Here is a 19,924-nt window from a genome sequence, read left to right as displayed (position 1 = left end):
ACATTGCTACATATCTCCCCCACCTGGGTAACTGGCCACCTAGATCAGGCAGAGAGAAATCCAAGCCAAAGGAGAAAGGGTGTAAGAGGTTGGACAGAGACCTGAATTCCTGACCTCTTCCCTCCTCTGGGCCAAGCGAACTCTAGGACCTCATGAGGTCCTTGCCGGTCCTTCAGCCAATACTCTCACACCAAAGTAGGAAGAGAAGACAAATGAAGACAAAATAAAGAGGATACACTGTTCAACAGCCTACACAAACCAAAGTCCTCATGCTGGACCATTCTAGCCTACAGAATTTTTGCCTAACCTCCCAAGAGGAGAATTTGCAATTTGCAAGCACTCCAAGGGCTGCACCTGCAATGGTATTTATAATTATTTTATTTAGGCATTTCTATAATACTCAAAATCATAGAATCCAAGTATCTGACATTATTAAGGGTAGAAGATCAAGGCAGAATAGCAGGATAAGATGACAAAGGGAAGTCTCTTGAGGGAGCTCTTTCCTTTTCCCTCCCCATTGCTCCCCTCTTCTCCTGATTTTGTGCATGCACTTTTGGTTTAACTTCTTGGATTTTGTTGTTTGCTCTATTGTTGTAAGCTTAATATCCCTTAATGTAGTCAGAGAGGAATGGCATTGCGGGGAGCAAGAAAGCAGTGGTTGATTATGGATGAAAATAGCAGAAATAAGTGGGTTCTGAGGAAGTATTTAAAGGAAGTGAGTATCAATAATCTTCAGAACATGACAGTGGCTTTGTGAAAAAATAATTAAACCCTTTGCTGAATCCTGAATGTGCATCAACCCCAGAAATTACCTACAGAAAATTAGGGCTTACACAGATACCGTATGTGCAAATATACTGGGATAAGCATAGTTACAAGACTGACTTACTATTTAGTTCAAATTCAGAAAATACTCTGAGCTGAGCAGGCCTTGTGGTATTAAGATGCGGTCTATTCTAACAGCATTCACACATCCATCTTAAACTTTTCGCTCCACCACAACTTTCTGTTGCTGTTCCGTGTTATGATCTTGACCCAGAGATTACGGTCTGTAGTCACCATCTGAATCCAAAACCTTTCAGCAGCTTAAACTATTTCTGCTGAACCAGTTCCAAAGGTCTGTGAGCAAGCAGAGGCACAAAACTGCCATCCCTTCTGCTCTCCCGCTCTCACTTAAGGGAATATCACATCTTCTCAGGTAATTGAATACAGGAATGCATTTGAGTAATCTCAGATGGAAGGCAATAAGAACCCTTTCATCTACTTGTCAATGCTCTACATCTTTTTGCTTTTTCTTCTTTTTTATTTAAAGTGTTAACTACTATTTATTTATAATTAGCTATGAATGTTCTTTCCAGTCACTTTCGTGTGTAGCAAGTTTTTTTAAACAGATACAGTTCCTTTACAATAAGGGCATGGCTACACATGCAGATGTAGAGCGCTTTGAGTTAAACCCACCTTCGGAGAGCGCAGTAGGGAAAGTGCAGCAGTCTGTCCACACTGACAGGAACAAGCACACTGGCGTGGCCATGTTTGAGGCACTTGCAGTGGCAATGGGAGCGGTGCATTATGGGCAGCTATCCCACAGAACACCTCTTCCCATTCTGGTGCTGTGAATTGTGGGAAGGGGGCGGGAGGTGCGGGGCATTCTGGGTCCTGTCCCAATGCCTCGTGATGCATCAGTTCGAATCCCAGCAATCCCTGTGCTTCCGTCCACATTTGGAGTCTTTTTTCAACGTTTTTTGTACTGCACGCTCTGTCTTCCCTTTCGGTCTGTGGGAATGGAGCCTGAACTGCTGAGGAGGATGCAGACGAGTCTCTCCAGCATGTCACGTTTGGCAGTTGAGTTATTCCTTATAATCCAAAGTGACAGTGAGGGTTCTGACGATGATATCGACGCGAGTAACACATAAGACACGAGTTTGCTTGTGGCATTCACGGTCATGCTCACCACAGTGGAACACTGCTTTTGGGCTCAGGAAACAAGCACTGAGTGGTGGGATCACATCGTCGTGCAAGTCTGGGATGACGAGCAGTGGCTGCAGAACTTTCGGATGAGAAAAGCCACTTTCATGGGATTGCGTCAGGACCTCACACCCACCCTGCGGTGCAAGGCCACAAGATTGACAGTTGCCCTGACGGTGGAGATGCGGGTGGCTATTGCAATCTGGAAGATGGCAACTCCAGACAGCTACCAATCGGTCGCTAACCAGTTTGGAGTGGGGAAGTCGACCGTTGGAATCGTGTTGATGCAAGTTTGCAGGACTATTAATCGCATCCTGCTCAGAAGAACCGTGACTCCAGGTAATGTGCACGACATTGTGGATGGCGATAGATGGCACACATATTCCAATTCTGGGACCAGCCCACCTAGCCTCTGAGTATGTTAATTGGAAGGAGTATTTTTCTATAGTTCTCCAGGAACTTGTGGATCACCATGAGCATTTCATTGACATTAATGCAGGCTGGCCCGGAAAGGAGCATGACGCACACATCTTTCGGAAAACTGGCCGGTTCAGGAAGCTGCAAGCCGGGACTTTTTTCCCAGACCAGATCACCACTGTAGGGGAAGTTGAAATACCCATTGTGATCCTGGGAGACTCCGCTTATCCTTTAATGCCATGGCTCATGAAACCCCACACAGGGAGCCTTGACAGCAGCAAGGAGCGGTTCAACAACAGGCTGAGCTGGTGCAGAATGACTGTAGAGTGTGCTTTTGGCCATTTAAAGGGCCGCTGGCACTCTTTGTATGGGAAGCTGGACCCTGGCCGATGACAGCATCCTCACAGTTATATCTGCATTCTGTACCCTCCATAATATTTGTAAAGGGAAGGGTGAACGATTCACTCAGGCATGGAACTCAGAGGTTCAACACCTGAAGGCTGAATTTGAACAGCCAGAGAGCAGGGCTATTAGAGGGGCCCAGCGTGGGGCTGCAAGGATTAGGGATGCCTTGAGGAAGCAATTTGAGGCTGAAAGCCACCGGTAATGTCTGGTGCCCTGCACGGGAGTGAAGTGTAGTGGTTCCAATGTTAGTAGGAATCTGTGTTTGCTGCGCTGACTTGCAGTGCCTGTTTCTTTCCTGGGCTAAGGTGTCTTTTACTTTATGCAATAAGAAAGCCAAAAAATCCATTTATTGAAAAGAAACACAACTGCTTGGGAAACAGAAAGGGCAAAGGGTGGGCTGGGGAATGGTACAATGACAGGTTTGCGTATGTCCTGTTGTTATACTCAGCCTTCCTGTCTGGACTGCTGTGCAATGAGTGCTGCACTTCAGGATGGCTATACTGCATGGTGATGGGGGTTGAGTGCAGTGGGTAAGAGTCATCGTTTTCAGGGCTGGGTGGTGAAGCTACAGGTGTTAGAGGCAGCTGGTGGTGGTAAGAACCCGAATATTGGGGAAAGTGGGTTGGAGGTGACATAGGGGTACAAGGGAAAGAGTTTTGGGACAAGGGCTGCAGGGCAGGGTCGGGCATGGTAGTGCTCCGCCCGCATGGCTCCGAGCACCTGGATCGAGTCTGCTTGGCACTCCATTATGCTTATCAGCTGATATGTGCTTTGCTGCCAGAGCACCATGCTTTTGTGCTGGTGCTCCTCATTCTGCTGGCAGATCCTCCTTTCATTATCCTGCCATTCCTTCACTTTTCAATTTTCATTATTTGAATACTGCATTACTTCATGCAACATGTCTTCCTCGCTTCTACATGGCCTCTTTCTGATTCTTTGGAGTCTTTCAGCCAGAGATCTCAAGGTTGCATCTGTAAAGGAAAAATGCAACATTTACAGAGGCAGCATTGTTCACACCAGACAGCAATGATTCCCCCGTACTTAAGGGCAAGCACAGTCTACACAATAGCATAATTTGCCTGTCCCAAAGCGAGCGCAAATAATCCAGGGGAGCCCCAAAATAGTGAGTAAGCACAGGGTCAAGCGTGACTGATTGTTTCATGGCTGTACTGTTCTCTGGGTTTCTTTGCCTCAGGGAGAGCCAACAGTGGCAGGGGGCCCCTATACAGAACACTATCCCCACATTTTCCACAGGAGTTCGGCCTGGAAGATATCTTGCTGTGGAGGATGACCTGGGAAGCAAGGGAGAATCTTCTACTGCAATGCGGATTCCGCCCTGGCCCATATGCAGCTTGCCTGTGTGCAGCAATAGTCCCCCCCCTGCCCCACATGGTACAGTGATGTGGATAAGTTAGCCTTACTGGGACAAGGAATACAGTGGTTCTCCCAAGAAACCTTCGCAAGCGCATTGCCCAAGTTCTGGATGAGACCTTTGAAGAGATCACTGAGGCCGATTACCGTGATGTGAGAGAGCACATCAACGCCCTATTCCGCATCTAGGCATGCATGCAGCCCTAACCCTCCTCACCGCAAGAGTCAGCACTGAATTACTCCCTTCCCAAAATAAAAGCCACTTACCAGGAACCTCCTCCTGGTGTTTGTCCTTCCCCAAGCACCGGCTACCTTCCTCTTGGCTTGAGAACAGCTCCTGGCTGCATGCATCTTGGGATTCTGGGGTGTCTTCCTCCACCTCAGCACCCTCGCTCCCGCTTTGCTGCTCCTCCTCCTGTCTTGTTGAACTGGGCTCTGAAGTGTCCATTGTGGTACTCAGAGTGGAGGTGGGGTCGCCCCCAAGTATCGTGTCCAGCTCTTTGTAGAAACAGCAGGTCTCAGGGACAGCACTTGGGCGGCTGTTTCCTTCGTGGGCTTTGCGGTAGGCATTCTGCAGCTCCTTCACTTTAATCCTGCACTGCAGTGTGTTCTGGTCATGGCCCCATTCAATCATGTCCCTTGGTATCTGCCCGAAGGTATCGTAATTTCTATGGCTGGAGCGCAGCTTGGACTGGACAACTTCCTCCCCACAAGCACTGATGAGGTTCAGCACCTTGCCATTGCATCATACTGGGGATTGCCCCAGTGAGGCATGGTCACCTGGAAAGATTCGCTGAGAGCACTCCACGCCTGGCTGAGCAAACGGGAAGGGGATTTTCAAAATTCCCAGAGAATTTAAAGGGCGGGTCTGACAGTTAGCCACCTGGGGGCAGGGCAGTAAAGTTCAAAGTGATGACCAGAGTGGCTAGCACAGGCATTGTGGGACACTTCTGGAGGCCGATCAGAGTGCACTAACAGACCAGGGAACCCACACTGGCACCACAGCACTCCAGGGGGGTGTACAAAACATTATTCCACTCGCTGAGGTGGAGTACCAGGAGCGGATCAGCAGTGGAATCAGAGCATTCTACATGCTTTGCCAGTGTGGACGGATAGTGAGCTAGTGTGCCTGGGGCTCATTTAATGCGCTGTAACTCTCAAGTGTAGCCAAGCCCTTAGTCACTACACCGCTATAGTTTTCAATACTTGTATTTACGCTGAATTGAGATCCAAATACATTTGCATAATGTATAAATGTTCTACATTATATTCATGGTATGACCGCATTGCAATAGAAGGATGCACCCACAGGGATTCCCATGTCTGGATTTCTCTTGACAATTAAATTCATAGAAAGTTTTGGCAGAAAGTATAAAAAAAGACATTTTCTATTCATGAAATTCCAATTGAGCCTTTTAAATACTTCAGTCTTCATAGAATCTTCAAATTAGAGCTGTCAAACATTTAAAAAATTAATCGTGATCAATTGCGAGATTATTGAAATAGTCATGATTAATTGCACTGTTAAACAATACCATTTATTTAAGTATTTTTGGAATATTTGGATGTAGAAAACAGGTATTCACATGGCACTGTTGTCCTCATCGGTGATCCCTTGATGGAAGGTTGAAAAGATGTTATTTCCCATGGTAGAAACCTGAGCGTGATGTCTCAACATGGAGAAGCTGATACGCCTACAGCAACTACACAATCATGACAAACTGGGGCCCAGTGGCAGAGAAAGTCCGAGATGACTGGAGATCTCCAACATGCTGCAGCCTTCATCCGCTTTCACAGCTGTTGAGATCCAAAGACCATCTTCTGCCTGATCCACCGGTGAGGACTTTGGGGATTGAATCATGCTTTGTCTGAGAACTCCTCTCGGACCTGTTTGCCTTGGGAGACCCTACAAGGAGCATAAAGCTCCTGACAACGTAGTTCTGAGGATCATTGGAACATGCAAGCCACTTCACCACAACAAGGTAACGGTCCCTAAAGAGCGGCACTGTTGTAGGCCAGAATTGCAAGATATTTATGTACCAGATATGCTAAGCCTTCATATGTCCCTTCATGCTTCAACTACCATTCCAGAGGACATGTTTCCATGCTGATCACAGGTTCTGCTCGATAATGACCCAAACCAGTGCAGCCAGAGGTACTTTCATTTTCACCATCTGAGTCAGATGTCACCAGCAGAAGGTTGATTTTCTTTTTTGGTGGTTCAGGTTCTGTAGTTTCTGCATCAGAATGTTGTTCTTCTGAAAGCATGCTCCACACCTCGTCCCTCTCAGATTTTGGATGGCACTTCAGATTCTTAAACCTTGGGTCGAGTGCTGTATCTATCTTTAGAAATCTCACATTGGTACCTTCTTTGAGTTTTGTCAAATCTGCATGAAAGTGTTCTTAAAATGAACAACATATGCTGGGTCATCATCCAAGACTGCCATAACATGAAATACATGGCAGAATGCAGGTAAAACCACAGAGCAGGAGACTTACAATGTTCCCCCAAGGAATTCAGTCACAAATTCAATTAACACACATTTTAACAAGTGTCATCAGCATGGAAGCATGTCTTCTGGAATGGTGGCCGAAGCATGAAGGGGCATACAAATGTTTAGCATATCTGATATGTAAATACTATGCAACCCTGGCTACAACAGTGCCATGTGAATTCCTGTTATCACTTTCAGGTGACATTGTCAACAAAAAGCAGGCAGCATTAGCTCCTGTAAACATAAACAAACTTGTTTGTCTTTGTGATTGGCTGAACAAGTAGCAGCTCTGAATAAACTTGTAGGTTCTCAGATTTTACATTGTTTTGTTTTTGAGTGCAGTTACGTAAAAAAAATAATTATACATTTGTAAATTGCACTTTCGCAATAAAGAGATTGCGCTACAGTACTTGTATGAGATTAATTGGAAAAAATACTATTTCTTTTGTTTATCTTTTTTACAATGCAAATATTTGTAATACAAAATAATATAAAGTGAGCACTGTGCACTTTGTATTCTGTGTTGTAATTGAAATCAATATATTTGGAAATGTACAAAAACATCCAAAATATTTATATTCAATTTAAATTAGTATTCTATTATTGTTTAACAGTGCAATTAAAAACAGTGATTAATTGTGACTATTTTTTTATCTAGTTATTTTGTTTTGTGTTAATTGCTTGAGCTAACTGTGACACTCCGACTTCAAATACTTCAGGATACAACTATTAATATAGTTTCTAATACGCAGCCCTGATTTACAACTGTGTTACTGAAGTTTTGTGCCAGCATAATTTTCCATCAGTATCATAAACTTGTATTCATTTGTCTTTATTTCAGATGCCTGAACCTCAGAATGGCATTACACTGGCTTATATCTGAAATAATGCAGTGATATTTGAGACCATAGATATATATTTTATTTAGTTTTCAGTTTATCAATAAAATGCATGAACCTACTGTTTAAGCTTTTTGGCACATTTACCAACACTGAAACACAATAGAAACACTAACCTAATGACAACAGAGGGTGCTGTGACCAAAGCAGATGCAGATTGCTTGAGCTATGAAGCAGCCCACTACATAGGTTTCCGATTACCCCTCTACCCAGTGAGTTCTCGACGCTCACCCCCGCCCCTGGCCCCACCTCTTCTTGCCCCTGCACTGCCCTCACCCCACCCCCATTCCACCCCTTTCCCAATGTTTCCACCCTGCCTTTTCCCACCCTAGCCCCTCCCCCATTCCACCCTCTTTTCCCAAGTCCCCATCTCTGCCCTGCCTCTTCTCTGCCTCCTCCTCTGAGCATGCTGGGTCCCCGCTCCTCCCAGAAAGCACAAAATGTCACCAAACAGCTGTTAGGTGGTGGGGGGGGTGGGGGGGTGGGAAGCACTGGGAGGGAGGGGGAGGATGAGGACACGGCGCACTTGGGGGGGGGAGAAGGAGGCGAGGAGGAGGGAGCTTGGCTGCTGGTGGGTGCGGAGCACCTGCTAATTTTTCCCCGTGGGTGCTCTGGGGCCCATGGCCCAATAGGAATCTCCAAACATCATCCCCTAAACCCCATCATCCATCCCAAAGAAATATTGCACCTGCCTACTGAAATGCCCAAGATACTATCTTCTAGCTGTAGATCGGATCTGAAAGAACGGACAAAAACAGAGGCGATCTGCCTCCCCCACTTCTACAAACAAAATAGTGCCTGAGCTTGATGGAATGTAGCTGATGGCTGTACTACAACAGGTGGCCATAGATACTCTTTTGGAATCAAATCTGCAGTTTCCACCCTCCAGACCACAATGACTGAGATTCAGAGTGCACTACAAGCTCTACCCAGACAGATGGATGAAGTAGAACACAGAATTTCTGAAGTGGACGATGCTTTCAAAGAGAACAAATTACAGATTATGAAGAATTGTATCATCATCAAGACTGTTAAGACCAAGCTAACTGATCTAGAAAGCCGCTTTCAACGATATAACATGAGGATTGTGGGTGTCCCTGAGGGAATAGAGAATGGTAAACCTTCTGAATTTGTCCCTAAACAGGTAGCTATATTGTTGAATCTGCCAGTAGATTTTTGTTTTGATATAGATCACGCACACCAGGCCCTTGCCCTTAAGCCAGCTCCAGGAAGTACGCCTAGAGGTTTGATTGTGAAATTGCTGAAGTTTACCACTAATGAGCTTATTTTGCAGAAATCCAGAATCCAGCAATTAAAATACGGCTCTTTTATGATTATGTCCATGATGTGGTTGCAATGAGGGCAGCTTTTAACCAAGCAAAACATCTGGCCAGGAAGGTGGACTTGAAGTTTTTTATTAAATGCCCAGCAACATTTGATAATATGAATGGTGAGAAAAAAGGATCATTCAGTTCACGTCAGGAGGAGGAAAAATACCTCAAAAGTCTGCAAACTCCTCCCTTGCAAGAGAAGATATTTTTGGAATGATTCAATCATATGGAATTTATGCATTGCTCTCTGAGATCTGATATGGCTGCTCTGAACAAGTTAATGAGCGCTATTTGATAATGATACGCTAGTTCCTTTTCTTTTCTCTCTCTCTTTCATTGGGGTTAAAAGATTAAAGCATCATCATCAATGTACTTCCACATGCCTTAACTCATAGGAAAGGTAAAGTAAAATCTATCATTTGATTAGTACTTTTATATATAATAAACAAATAATTGCTTTATTAGATTGTACTTCCTTATGGACTAATGTATGAAGGTTTTATTGGTAATAGGTGATTATTATTACATTTGGTTTCCTCTCAAGAGATGGAATTAATTGGAGTAAATCAGAACTCTTGGGCATTAACAAATCTGCCCACCAAGGCCTTTCCTCAAATTGGGACTTTCAGTAGTAATACTCTTGTATGAAACATGTAGGAATACTGATCCCTCAAAATATTCAGGAGATCTCCAAGATAAATACTGAACCTATTATTGCCCAAGTGCTTTCACCATCTCATCTGCACACTGCCCACTAACCCATTCACTGCCACTAGTTTTAACATCCTAAGTCTTGGAGAGCTTCAAAAAGACTAGTGGTCTCAACCATGTGAGAGGTCTGTTCTGCTAGTTACTGTACAAGCATATAGTAAAAGACACTTACTAAGACAAAGCATTCATTCTTAGGTATAGAGATGGTACTGTAAGTAGTTTACATTGGTTTTAATCCCTCTTTTCAAGACCTGCATGGAAGGACTGATATCTTAAAGATACCTGACTCTTTTCTGTAGAAGGGTGATGGATGGATAGACATACACACACTTTTTTTTTTACACACAATTTTAAAGATTTCTGAAATTGCTTTCCATTAATATATGCAAGAAAAACAGAATAGCTGATGGTGCAGAGTGGCATAAAAAGGGTTTATTGGCACACCTCTTGATGACCTGTATAAACTCTATTGTCACTGATGAGTATGGGGCTTTTTCAAACACATGTCCATGAAACCTTCTTTTACCTGACCACACCATGCAGAGATACCTACACAGTATGGATAGATTACATTTATGCCACTAAGGATGCACGAGTGAGTTCGTGGCTGCAGAGAACTGAGTACATTGGCTTTCTTGGGGGCTCTGAAACAAGGCAAATTCATTTAAGCAGTCTTAGCAATCCCCATGAAATTGAATGTGCAACAAGAGGACTATGTAGTAATGCAAACCAACTGAGGTGTAGACGTCTGAGGTACAAGACAAGTTGATGCAATACAGATGCATTTGTTATCATTGCCACATCTAAAGGTTTGAGATATAAAAAAATGATGACTTTCATCATTTAAAGCAGCAGAATACTAATAGAAAACTGTAAAACAATTGATGAAATTCACGTTATTTTCCCCCAGTGTTAAGCATTCTGTTTTCTTATGCTACTTATTCTGTGTTGCCTGTTCTTCGCATTCCTCTCCAGTGAAATTTTCAAAAATGCAAAGTTTGGGGGGTTTAGGTTTAATTTTTTTTCTTTCAATAAAGAGCATATTGGGAACAGTCCTAGCTCAGTAGCTTTGCTTATACTAACAGCTCCCTAACTCTGCCCATTTAGCCTTGCTTCTCCACTTTGGGAAGTACCCAGGAAAAAAACTAAAGACTTCACTGTTGCATATATGAAGTATAATATTAGTCTTTTATGGTACATTGATACAACCTACATATCCTTTCTGTCCTCTGCGTAGTATAGCAGAATTTCAGGCCGACTTTGCAAGGGACTATAGATTATTGTGGTTCTGAGGAAAAAAGCTGATCTTGTCTATAGAATGTGAGGTCTCTGACTACTACAGGGACAGTGAATGGAGGAGAGTGGGGTGTCCCTCCCAGAATGGAGTGATGGGGAACTAATTTAAGTGGGTGACATGTGCAGGGAATGTAAGTGAAATGCTGTGGTCTCCTCTGGTCCTCACCACTTGAGGAAAATCTTCTTTTCAGTATCTGATTATTAGGTAGGATCGCAATTTATAGGCCAGAACAGAGTTGCATTTTGGATAGTTGAGATCCATAGCCCAGAATTCAAGGTTACATGAAAGACTGAGGCGGGCGATAGGAAGGCAGAGATAAGATTAATGTTGGAAACTTATGTCATTACTATTACCACCTTTTCAGAACATTTTCAGCATTATAATTTATTTTCATTTTTTAAAATCTTATGTTTAAAGAATGGTGTTTAAAATTAATAGATATTCATAGCCATATACTCATACATCACCTTTGCTAGTTTCATGAAGATTTTGGCCTGGGAATTTTTTTAAAGAACAAAACAGTTTTATTTCTATATATTCCTAACATTATTTTATGCCCTGTTTTCTTGAAAGGATTAGTTTAGAACATTTTGGAAAATAACAAAGAATCGTATTACTCTATACATTAAAAAGATACATTTAAAGAACATTAAGTTGCAAGTCAAGCACACAGAAGATAAGAAATATCAGAATTAAAGTTGCATGGGTATGTGTCTTATGAGACGGTCTCTCAACATCATGTAGTAAGTCTGTGGCAGAGTCAGGAGCAGAGCCCAGATCTCTTGGGATACAGTCCACTGCCTTAACCACAAAGGAACATTCTTGTCTTTCTTACAAACCTCTGCCTAATTCACTATCCATCATTTGTACTGAAAGAAGCAGGGGTCTTGCAGAACAGACAGCATGTGATCATGTAATTAAGGACTTTATCATAGTTCATATACACAGGGGAGGGAAAGTTAAGATTTCATGAAAAACCTTCATTCTGACACTTCCTAACCTGAAGGGGTAACTTTGCAAACTTTACATCCTTTAAAAATAATTTTGGTATGCAATTTCCTAGATTAAAAAAATACATAAATCCCCAAACCAAGAGAGCAAATTTTATCATGTGAAACCATACTGGCCCACCAGCAGGATTTAAACCCAAAGCCTTTAGATCCACAGCACTGATGTGTACTGCTTGACCTGTAAGAGTAATTGACAGTAGTAGCAGGCTATTATCTTCTAAGTACACCAGCTAGGAGAGAGGTAAATGTGACACATTTTGCTAATGGCTTACACAACTGTTTTCTAGATAGAGGTGGAACATGGGGAATCAGGATTCCTGACTTCTATTCCTGGCACTGGAAGGAAGTGGTTATAGATAGGATAGCCAACTATATAAATTTGGCCTATTTTATCGTTCAAGGTAATAAGACTGTGGATTGAGTCTGCAACATTAGAGACAGTGTGATCTTGACAGTTGTACCTGAAATGACCTTGTGTAACCACTCTGTAAAATCAATGGTATGATACTCGCCTTCCTTCTAAGGTAGGAATATGGGGCCTTCCTCAATAATAAATGCAGTGATGGGCACAGAATTTTGCATACCAGTACATGGGGGAGCTGAGATTAGAATGTATGGTCTCTTTCTGCATCCCAATGCAACACTATTTCATAAAGAGACAGTTGCTGCTGCTACATCCTTCATGGAGTCTGTGGGGCCAGGAAGCACGCTCAGTGCAGATGGAATGTTCGGCAACTATACCAGCAAGCCTCTAAAGGCCTCCCTTGACTGCAAAGTTAACTCAAATTACAACTTGAATGCTCCACCTAGCTCAAGTTCCGTCCACTAACAAAACTCCTTAACTCAAGTTGGCTGTGCCATTAGGGGGCATAAGCTAAAGCTTGAACGAGCACAACTCATCAGCTACTAACATGATCATTCTGCAGTGGGGATGTAGGGTAGCTCCATTAGTACTACATGGTCTTTCCACAATTCCACCCATGTGCCCAGATAAACTCTCCCACTGGGAAAGAATTCATAGAGCTTACTTCAGTGCGAAGAACCATCAGATATGCCCACAGAAGCCCTTGTGTCAAACGAGTGAGTGCAATGCCAGTATGAAAACAGCAGTTTGACTGTTTTGCAGTGTAGATGCTCGCTCTCTCAAGTTAGGCTAACTTGAAAGAAGTAGCTCACATATAGAAAACTTGAGTTAATGTTGCCGTGTAAACATACCATAAAAGTCTTTGCTAAGCATGTGCAAATGGCAATTTTCAGACACTTACAATTTGGCTAAATCTGGATACATTTTAATGGGGACAGCAAATGGTACCTGTCTAATACCAGGATCATCCGCCAACCAAATTTCATATTCCTGTTCCAAATCATACAGGTGCTAGAGCTCTTCAAAGAAACCTTCAAAAAAATGTAACTTTTGGAAAATGACTAACGCTATTTTTATTGTATACATTATACTAATTATTCCTTAATCTTCTCCTTGGAAGCTGCTAATTTGCTTTTACTGAAACCTTTTTTGGGGTGGGGGGGAAGCCTCTGGCAGAGACAATTTCAGCACAAATGGTTCAAGTTTAGCAAAGCAATATGCAACTTAAAACAGATGCCTCACAGGGTGGCTGATTCTTTAGGTGGAGCTAGACCTAGCCCCACCTGTGATTAATCAGCTGCCTCAGACGACACTTTGAGGCCAGGGATTGGGCTATAGTTTGAAGATCAAGTGGTCCTCCAATTAGCTTAGCTGAAGATGGAGCTGTGAAGAGTAATGTCCTGCAGGAGATGCTTGGGAGGGGAAAGAACCCAGTTATGACTCTGAGGCAGATGGCCTGCAGAGTGTAATTCTGCAGGAAGTAGGTCAGGAAGGAGAGAGGAGCCCTGTAGGCTCATCTTGACTCCTCATCAGTTAGTCTGTGGAACATAATCCTGCAGGGAGTAGATAGGCTCTTGCAGAAAACTCCAGATTAAAGGGGACAGGACATGACATGTTGAACTTGTATTAAATAATATTATTTTGAAGAACTAAAACTAAAGCCGCACAGAAAAAGAACTGGAATCCTGTAGCTGGAGAGGGTTCTTTGGTGCATGGGCTGGTGAGTTAACCATATAGTTTGCAAGGTGATTATAACAAAAGTATTAGGAAACCGTAACCAAGTGCATCATTTCCAGTGTTATCACTGATAACATATTAGCTGACATGCATATGGATTGATTCTTCCTCCCAAGGTGGGTGTAATGATCCATTTAAAAAGTAAGTCTGACAGGATTCTGAGCCCCAATCTTTTCTGCTTTTACTTTACAAGTTTACTCACTATTTTTTTCTTTTTACATATAAAATTCAACCTGACCAGTTGCAATATTTTAATTAAAAATTAAACTAATACAACTGTGCTAAACCTGTAGCTGCTCCTATAAAGTTCTTCTCTAGCTCCTTGCGAGAGATGTTTAACCACACGTGCTCAGCTCTCCACATCTACTGGAAGATGGTTTCTCACTTCAACTTTCTGCCTGGCCAATGCTAGCAATATGCATCAATGGAATATACTGTAAATGTCTAAAGTTACTCTGAACTGGTGAATCTCATCATACAGAAAAGTTACCTGCTCTGAAAAGCATCACAAAAACATTCCAAGTTATTTAATCCTGTGAAAAATTATGAATTTAAATGTAAGTTTAAAGCTTTTTTTTTTTTGCTTTGGAGAAACTGAACTTTAAATATAAAAGAACTTAAACTTTATTTTACTTTGCCCAGAACACACGTTATATAAACACATAAATCCCCCAAAAGGTGCCAAAAGTTGTCCCTCTGTTTTTCTAAATGATCTTGTGTGTGCAGTCTAGCTGAAAAGACTCATCGATTATGCCTACATAAACAACAAAAGCCCTTAGAAAAAATATCTAGATCAAAAGCCTGTCAAACACTGAACAGGAAAGAGAAATCCTGTTTTAAACATGGCCTCTTTCAAGTCTGAATTCAATCCCACCAAGTAAAAACAAAGGATTTCATAATGGAAGGTATTTTAAAATTACTTTATTTTTTGAACTTAACTAAAGGATTCTTTTCTCCTATATGTTAAGCTCTATCTTTCATATAGTAATATCATTAGAGACTTCTGAAAAGTAGCCTTTGAGAGGTTTAAAGAAATGTAGACTACTTTATTTAGAACACATCTAAATAACCCCTACTTGTAATAATTTCCATTAGAACATGCAAATAATATTTTTAACTTTGCTGCTGTTCTGAGGTTATGGGGTTTCTTCTTCCATCAATGATCACACAAAACTCCAACTAATGCCAAAAAGGAGTAACAGCTGTACATTCTGATAGGAAACTAGACCTCTAGGATCAGATTTATCAGTATCTTCTTTTCTCTCTGTCTCAAAATGAATACAAGATCAGGGAGGGGGATAACTTTGAGAAAAAAATATCTGGTAAGCATATAACAAACAAAATAGAATATTACTTCTCCTCCACATAATCATTCTGTGGAATTCACTGCTGCAGGAAAACAGTCTCAAAAACTGTGGAGAAATTTAAATAGGGAGCCAGGCAACTTTTATGACCATCAATAATGTTTTCATTGTCCTTTCCTAAAGGGATGAAGAAACATCATTGGAGTTTATTCCGATTTTCACTAGTATAAGTGAAATAAACCTCATGTTCAATTCACTGTTTTAGTTTTAAGAGGAATGCATAAAACAGTTATTAGACTGTAAATTGTAGCTCCTAACACATCATCTGATGGAAAGAATCTCTACTTCATATTGACAAATGACCTTTAATTTGTTGTTCCTTCTTCCTCATGCATAACCTTATTTTCCTATAATTAAGCTAGATGCCAAAAAACAATTACCATTGTGGCATAAAGTATAAAATGTAGGCCTCTGATTCCAAAGCAGATCTTACCAATTCTTTCAGAACACAGCTTAGGACCTGTTTGGCAAGGATTTGGGGACTGACCTTTGTAATTTCAGGATCTGTTGATTTGTATTTGATTGGTCACATAGTGTTTTGGCTATGGGCATCAATCTAAATAAGTCTGTTCAATGACATGCGAAGTCACAGGAATTGGTGTACCCATGCTGAATGTCACCATAAAACTACCTTGAAAATGCTATTTACTTTTGATGATCCAGTTAGGGAGCAAAAATGTGCATTTAATACCTGACTAGCTCACTGGAAATAAATAATGGGCATTGAACTCTAATACAATCCATCAATGATAATTTCCATTTGTGACGATTAGTTAACACAGTTCTAGACTTCAGCACTATTGACCTCTAAAAGGGATAAGCAGAAGAAACTTTCACTTCTCACACAATTGTTTATCCAATCATGAAAAAAGCAATATTTTTGTTTTCCATTATGTTGTATGGTTACAGAAAGCTAGAGTGGGGACAGGAGCAGCCAAATAAGTAGACTGTACTGGCCAGAAAACCACCATGGCCAAGTCAGCAGAGAACATTCCGACTCAAAACATTCCCTCATTGGCAGTGCCGCTCTTCTCACCTACTGCAGAATTCTGATGGTGGGGCATGGAAACAGCACCACCCATCCCTTGTTATGGTGCTTCCCTCCTAGTGTTCAGACAAGAACAGCCTAGATACATTTAAATTTATCCCTCCCTGCAGCATTTTCCACAAGCATGTCCATTTGAATTTGCCTTTTGTGTTTGCTTAAGAAATTAGTCACAATTTTTGTAATCTGAAGAGCTGAAATGAGACCTCTGCTCTGCAGACTCCGTACTTTTGGCACAACAGTCACTGCTTTGGAGATGAGTCCAGCTTTAAAATATTTTCAAGAAACAAACATTTTACTAGAGTTGCGAACTCATGATGAGTTCACACTTTTGAGCCAATAGCATCTGTCTTTGCTGCCACTCAAGAAGGTGACTCACTGACTGTACAGCAGTCATACCACAAATCTTTTAGAACTGCGTGGCATCTGATTAATCTAACCCACATCTTTCTATGATGCCAAAATAAACTGTCTCTTTACTCCTAATGTATAAACATTGTTCCTATAACTTTCCTTTGAAATGTCTTGAAAAGGTTAAATGACATTTCATTATTTACCTTGATTAATGAATTGCTCCATGCTGTCTTTGAAAGGCTGGATGTGCTCTTCTAGCGATACCTGATAAACTTTCCCCGCTTCTGTCTCACATGCTGAAATTGAAATAACAGATTACTTTAGGGTGACACATCATGGCATAGATATGAATACTATAATAAAAATACATTAGCTTATGTTAATTTATAGCCAGCAAAACTTGCTAGCATATGATCTTTAGAAACATACTGCTTCAAATGCAAATGCTACAATAGAATGTTCCTGGAGAGCAATTTTGTTCCTGATCAAATGTTTCTCTGATAAATGAAAAACTGGTGCCCAAAGTAAATAATAGGCTTACAGGTGTAAGAGGCCATCCTTCCTGCTACCCTCTGACTCCCAGTGATCTGCTACCCAGGGAGTGACCAGACTTTTGTGGGGAAACATTTGGAACACTTATTGTTTCAACAGCAAGGGATAACGAGGAAGGGATGTTGTATTTACCTCTTTGTAAATATACTGTTACATATACTGTATTTTATACCATCCTCCAGCAGGGTGAGCTCCGTATCTTATTTATTAAATTATATTTCCCTGGATCAAAATCCTACCCTTATTTCTTGCACTTCTCTTTCTGTTTCTATGTTCAGCTCCCCACTTCCTAACTCCATTTTAAGGTCCCATTTTTCTCTCGTTTAAATTTCCTTTGCTCTTGGTCTTCTCTTTTCTTGTCATACTTCTTTCTACACATCCTTTCCTCCCCCTGTAATTCATCCCCACCTCTAGCCTTGTATGGTCTCCTCCTACTTACAAAATATATTTTCCTTCCTCCAGCTTCCTGAGTCTACCCTTCAGTGGCTGCAAGCTGCAGCACACAAAACGCTTGTTCTACCGTGGGTTTGGGGGACAAGTATGTAATTAGCTCCTCAAAGGCTTGAAAGGACCTTTGCTCTGCTCCCTTACATCTTATGCAAGTCAGGAAGTCAACAAGGGACAAAGAAGCTTCGGTCTAAAAATATTTCCAGGTAGGGGCCAGGGATATGACCTTAACTGCACAGGCACTGCAAAATATCTATATAAGTGGAAAAAGAAAAGGAGTACTTGTGGCACATTAGAGACTAACAAATTAATTTGAGCATAAGTTTTTGTGAGCTGCAGCTCAATTCATTCGATGCATGCAGTGGAAAATACAGCAGGCAGATTTTATATATACAGAGAACATGAAACAATGGGTGTTACCATACACCCTGTAATGAGAGTGATCAGGTAAGGTGAGCTATTACCAGCAGGAGAGGAAGGAAAAAACAAAACAAAACACCTTTTGTAGTGAAAATCAAGGTGGGCCTTTTCCAGCAGTTGACAAGAACATGTGAGGAACAGTATGGGGGAAAATAAACAAGGGGAAATAGTTTTACTTTGTGTAATGACACATTCACTCCCAGTCTTTATTCAAGCCTAATTTAATGGTGTCCAGTTTGCAAATTAATTCCAGTTCAGCAGTCTCTTATTGGAGTCTGTTTTTGAAGTAAATACTCACCAACAAACACACACCACGCAACAAAAACACTAACCCAGGAACCTATCATTGCAACAAAGCCTGTTGCCAACTGTGTCCACATATCTATTCAGGGGACACCATCATAGGGCCTAATCATATCAGCCACACTATCAGAAGCTCGTTCACCTGCACATCTACATGTGCCAGCAATGCCCCTCTGCCACGTACATTGCAATGCCCCTCTGCCATGTACGTTGGCCAAACCGGACAGTCTCTACGTAAAAGAATAAATGGACACAAATCAGACATCAAGAATTATAACATTCAAAAACCAGTCGGAGAACACTTCAGCCTCTCTGGTCATTTGATTACAGACCTAAAAGTGGCAATATTATAACAAAAAAATTTTAAAAACAGACTTCAATGAGAGATTAAATTGGAATTAATTTGCAAACTGGACACCATTAAATTAGGCTTGAATAAAGACTGGGAGTGGATGTGTCATTGCACAAAGTAAAACTATTTCCCCTTGTTCATTTTCCCCCATACTGTTCCTCACATGTTCTTGTCAACTGCTGGAAATGGCCCACCTTGATCATCACTACAAAAGGTTTTTTTTTTTCTCTCTCTCTCTCTCCTGCTGGTAATAGCTCACCTTACCTGATCACTCTCATTACAGTGTGTATGATAACACCCATTGTTTCATGTTCTCTGTGTATATAAAGTCTCCCTACTGTATTTTCCACTGCATGCATCCGATGAAGTGAGCTGTAGCTCACGAAAGCTTATGCTCAAATTAATTTGTTAGTCTTTAAGGTGCCACATGTACTCCTTTTCTTTTTGCGGATATAGACTAACATGGCTGCTACTCTGAAATCTGTCATTATATAAGTGGAGGCATCTCTATAAATCCTTACAGTTACCAAGCACCCTACAGCAAAGGTATCACCTAGCATAGACACTTCTAATAAGGTGAAGAAATACAGTGTTAGGAAGACAGAAGGATCTAACTGTTTACATGAAAAAGACAGAAAAGTTCTAATAGATTTAAGAATGCAGAGTGAGACAACAAATCCAGAACTCAGGCCATATTTCCCAACTTTGATGAACCTGGAGTGAGTCTGGGATATCAAACACATATGATCTTCTTTGAAAACAGGATTTTCAGCCCCAAACCAGGTACATCTAAGTAAACTTAGTTCAGTTTTGCATTAACATTTTAGGCTTTTTTGAAATTGAACTAAAGCAAAATTCAAGGTGTAAAATTCCATGCAAACTGGGGAAAACAGAACTATAATTACTGAGCAATGCACAGCTGAAGGCTTAATGTGCATGCTGCTACTACAATAGTAGGACTTGCTTGGAGTGGCTTGCCTTGTTCAACAGCAACCATTCTAGATGATTAAAGAGCAACAAAGAAATGGAGAGAGAGAGAGACAAGGTGCTTAAGTTAATATGTTGTCTTAGATCAACTTCTGTAG

At 41.4% G+C, this 19,924-nt stretch overlaps 1 protein-coding gene across 5 annotated transcripts in view; it reads right to left on the bottom strand.

Moving 5' to 3' along the window:
• The window catches only part of FMN2 (formin 2), a 277,143-nt gene that overhangs the window by 60,794 nt on the left and 196,425 nt on the right, over window positions 1-19,924 (bottom strand). For all 5 annotated transcript variants that reach the window (XM_043511421.1, XM_043511423.1, XM_043511422.1 and 2 more), the window contains one exon: window positions 16,969-17,061. In XM_043511421.1, coding sequence (XP_043367356.1) covers window positions 16,969-17,061 — 93 coding nt within the window. The remainder of the gene's footprint in view (window positions 1-16,968; window positions 17,062-19,924) is intronic.

The sequence above is a fragment of the Dermochelys coriacea genome, chromosome 3 (assembly GCF_009764565.3).
Source record: "Dermochelys coriacea isolate rDerCor1 chromosome 3, rDerCor1.pri.v4, whole genome shotgun sequence".
Taxonomy (NCBI): domain Eukaryota; kingdom Metazoa; phylum Chordata; order Testudines; family Dermochelyidae; genus Dermochelys; species Dermochelys coriacea.
This window is presented reverse-complemented; position numbering and strand designations above follow the sequence as displayed.